The sequence below is a fragment of the Gekko japonicus genome, unplaced genomic scaffold, assembly GCF_001447785.1.
Source record: "Gekko japonicus isolate JY-2015 unplaced genomic scaffold, Gekko_japonicus_V1.1 scaffold33, whole genome shotgun sequence".
NCBI classification, from domain to species: Eukaryota; Metazoa; Chordata; class Lepidosauria; order Squamata; family Gekkonidae; genus Gekko; species Gekko japonicus.
Window position 1 is genome coordinate 697,433 of NW_015174272.1, and position 4,199 is coordinate 701,631.

At 46.3% G+C, this 4,199-nt stretch overlaps 1 protein-coding gene across 2 annotated transcripts in view; it reads left to right on the top strand.

Annotated features, from left to right (window-relative positions):
* The first annotated feature begins 3,824 nt into the window (after positions 1-3,824).
* The window catches only part of DDX5 (DEAD-box helicase 5), a 6,777-nt gene continuing 6,402 nt past the window's right edge, over positions 3,825-4,199 (top strand). The window contains exon 1 of one of the 2 annotated variants that reach the window (XM_015423714.1): positions 3,825-4,004. In XM_015423714.1, coding sequence (XP_015279200.1) covers positions 3,973-4,004 — 32 coding nt within the window. In that variant the 5' untranslated portion in view covers positions 3,825-3,972. The remainder of the gene's footprint in view (positions 4,005-4,199) is intronic. The other variant, XM_015423716.1, reaches the window with a different exon arrangement.

The following is a 4,199-nucleotide window of genomic DNA, read 5'->3' on the forward strand; positions in this document are numbered from 1 at the left end:
TGTAGCTTCTGGATTTGGGTCAAGGGCAGCCCCATGTAGAGAGCATTACAGTAGTCCAATCTCGAGGTGGCCATCGCATGGATCGCTGTTGCCAAGTCATTGTATTTGAGGAAGAGAACCAACTCCCTAATCAGCCGGAGGTGGTAGAAAGGATCTAGAATGGAAGTGTCATCCAAAAAGCTCTGTAGCTGAATTGCCATGGCCTCCTCAATTATTTTGCCCAACTAGGGCAGATTGGAGACCGGCCGGTAATTAGCCAGATATGGCTTTTTCAAGAGGGGACAAACCACAGCTTCCCTGAGTGTTCTAGGGACCTGTCCTTCCGAGATGGACTTGTTGATAATCTCCCTCAGGGTGCCTCAAAACCCGTCACGGCCAGCTTTAATTAGCCATGATGGGCACGGATCAAGGCAGCATGTTGTAGGGTGAACAGCTAGGAGCAGTTTGTCAACTTCCTCTAGGCTGAGTGGGTCAAAATTATCCATAACGGGAATCGAAGATGTGCATAGAGCCTCGAGCTCGCTCACTGTATCAACTGTGGCGGGGAGGTTGCAGCGGAGCAACAAGACCTTATCCGCGAAATAGTTCACGAATGCCTCACAGCCTATATCCAATTCCCTAGCATTTGGCCTGCCCTGTGGCAGAGTAGATATAGACCGAATTGTTCTAAATAATTGGGCTGGGCGTGAGCTTGCGGATGCAATCGTGGCTGCGTAGTACTCTCTCTTCACGGCTTTGACTGCCATCTCATAGGATCTCATAAATGTCCTATAAAATGCTCTTGCAGCTTCATCACGAGCACAGTGCCGCCATCTCTCTAGCTGTCTCAGCCCTCACTCCTGGGTAAACCAGGGAGCAAGCCTAGAGCGAGGGCGCAGAGGGCACCTGGGAGCAATCTTGTTGATGGCTGCAGAGAGCCAGCTATGCCAGTCCCCTACAAGATCATCTAATGAGCTGCCAGGGGCATTGGATCCCGCAGAGCCATCTGGAGCTGCACTGGATCCATCTGGCTCCATGGGTGAACTAAAATACGCTCACTGCCTAAACGGGGTTGAGGTGGCACATTCAGGTGGGCCCTCAGGGTATGGTGGTCTGACCATGGAACTACCGAAGCGGTAACCCAGTCCACTGGCCATTTGAAGCCACGTAGGGTCCATTTGTCTCCCTAAACAAGCTGAAATCTGCTCGCTGCCCAAACAGGGTTGGGGGGAAACATTCAGATGGGCCTTCAGGGCATGATGGTCTGACCATGACATTGCTGAGGCAGTAACCCAGTCCACTGTGACCCCTTCTGAAAAGATCAGATCGAGCAATCTTCGCATGTGTCCAGCCCGATGAGTGGGAGTCATTACATATTGTGAGAGTCCCAGCGCGACCACGGATGACACTAGGTCCATCGCCTGAGTGGAGGCCGCATCGTCCACATGGACATTGAAATCACGCAGGACAATCGGTCTAGGGTGTTCCAATGCCCAGCCCGACACGGCCTCCACCAGGGATGGCAGGCTGCTGGCCGGTTCTTTTTTCGTCATAATTATTTATGTTTGGTTTTTAATATGTTTTTGCTGTTTTGTTATCTGCAGTTTGTGATTATTTTTAAAAGGGAATCTTTTTTTGCCTTACATTTTGTACAATAATGAAAACATTGTCCTCTATTCATAAAAAAAATCAGTAAAAAGGTGTTCAATCCTTCTATCTGTGTCACATCTAACTATGGGGCTGGTGGAGGCCAAATAATAATTTTTAATGAAGTCCTAGTTTTACATTTAAAATGCTAGCTTATCAGTAAGCTGACATTAAATTGTTCAGTAATTTGTCAGTTTTTTTTCAGTATTTGGTCAGTTTTTTTGGAATTTTGGTCAGTAAAATCAGAATTTTTGACCCTCTGACTAGTTTCTACCCCTGGATTCACTTTCCTTGCCAGGTTGTGTCTCAGAGTCAGAGCTTCTCCATGGAAATCCTAAATGTTAGTACAGTTCGTCCTGATTCTTAGGAACTGACTGAATGGTAAATTATGTTTAATATAAACAATATGATTACTTTCAAAATTTAGGAAACAGTTCTTATCAGTTGGTTTCTTGTACAGTACAGTTGACAATTTACTGCCTTCCTTAACAACCAAGATATCCAAAAAATCAATTTATTTCTTATTTGCATGTAATTTAAACTGCAGGTTATCATCCTGTCCATTCAGCCATTTATGGAATGCCTGCAGGTGATCTGACCCTTTCATAGCAAAAAGATATCAACTACGTAAGGCTACCATATTTTGATGTCATTATTATTAGTTATTTGATGTGAGAATTATTTGAGAATTATTCAGAAAATTACTAAGAGCCTCATTCTACCCACTTGTAAATAAGTGTTTTATAGGGCTGTGTGTAATTTTCCTTATGTCTGAATCTTGAAAGGCACCTGTTTTAGCCTGACCATAAGATTCTCTGCCCACAGGATCTCCACCTTTTTTTCCCCCTGACTGCTCTTTTGTACCTTTAACAGCTGGAAAAGAATCACATTTGTCAGATACTAATTTTCCCAGCACAGCAATGCCATGATGTGAAAAATTTAACCAGCTGAAATATTACTTGCAATGCAGCTTCTAATGCAGAATAGCCCAGCTGAGAAGACTGTGGTAACCCTAGATAACCATGGATTCAAGCATCTTTTGAACACTACACAATAGATTAGTTATTATGCATATCTCTTCCCAACCAGGTCTCGGGTTAAAGGAAATGTGATTCATTTCAGTTTTCCCACTGAAGACTTGCAATGGAGTTGCAGCCTGACATTTCCCCCCAAAAAAGGCACTAGAGTTGTGGATTGTTTTATTTCAGTTATGTGATTATAAGCTGTTATAGTATGACCTCTGATATACTTAATGCCCGGGTCACACATGCATTCACTTGATAGTTGGTGATGACTATGTAAAATCACTACATTGAAAAGCACAGCTTTAGAGTTAAGGAGAGGACCAGTTAACTTATGCAGTAATAAATTGCAGTATCTGACTAAACAACTGGCTTAGAGTTCCTTTATTTTATTTGACAGTGTATGTTTACACTGAAGGGGTTTTTTGTCAGGTTGATTAAAGCACCTTACCATTAATTCCAGAAGTGCTAGTTAGTGGCATCATTGATTTTAATGGCATGCTATATTCTGGCAAAGCAAGTGTTTGAAATAAACGTGTGACAATTTATTAAAATAGAAAGAGGATTAAAGATGGAAGGAAACCACTGCAAGTTTTGAAGAGCTTTTTTCCTTCATTAGAAATCGTATAGAGACACTCATAATTTTTATTATTATTAAACATCACCGCAGTGTTGTTTTATTATCAAACATAAGGGCTGTTTCTCTGCCCGCAAGAGGCTGCCGGACAAGCGGAAAATACCTCCCTCCCTGCCTTTTCAAGCACAAAGCGGCAACGTCCCCCGAGGGAACCCGATCCGCGCAGGCGTGGAGAACGAGAGTTCTGAGTTGTGGTGGGCGAGAAACAGAAGAAGCACGCAAGACGGGGGGAAGGGCAGTGTTCAGGCTGTCGTGCACGCGAGGCTGGAGACCAGTTAGCGCGTGCAACAGCTGAGAGTGGGAACTGGCGCGAGGACAACCGCGACTGGGAAGAGCGCTTCCGTTTATTCCTGAAAGGAAAAACTGGCGCGCCGGCCGGTCGACTTCGCCAAACGTGGCGAGGTGTTCCGAGGCCAACAGACAGGCCCGCTCTTAGCCCCGCCTCTCTCCTAAAGCAAAGAGAATTTTCACCCGGTCGCCAGAGTCTAGAACGCGCGAGGGGGCGGATCTTTTAATGACGTCACGAACCGGCTTCCCAACATTCGCAGCGGTGCCGGCTATATAACCGGCATCCGGCTGCTCGGACACTCCCGGTTTAGTCGCCCTCGTCATCGGCTTCGGAGTTGGGTTGGACCGGTCTTGCCTGCCTCCATTGTTGTTGAGACCTTCTTGATCGTCGTTATCGTCATGCCTGGGTATTCCAGTGAGAGGGATCGCGGGTGAGCCGCGGGGGTTAGCTAGGCTGGCTGTCGGTCGTCGTGGCGGCTGAGACGAGCCTTTTTTTCCCGAGGTCGGAGAGTGGGGTAGCTAAAATGGCGGCGGAGATGGAACGAGCGTTTTGTTCGTGGCCTCGTTTTTCGGCCGCCTACGCAGAAGACTGCGGTTGGGGGTAGGGAGATGAGGCGCGGGGGGGG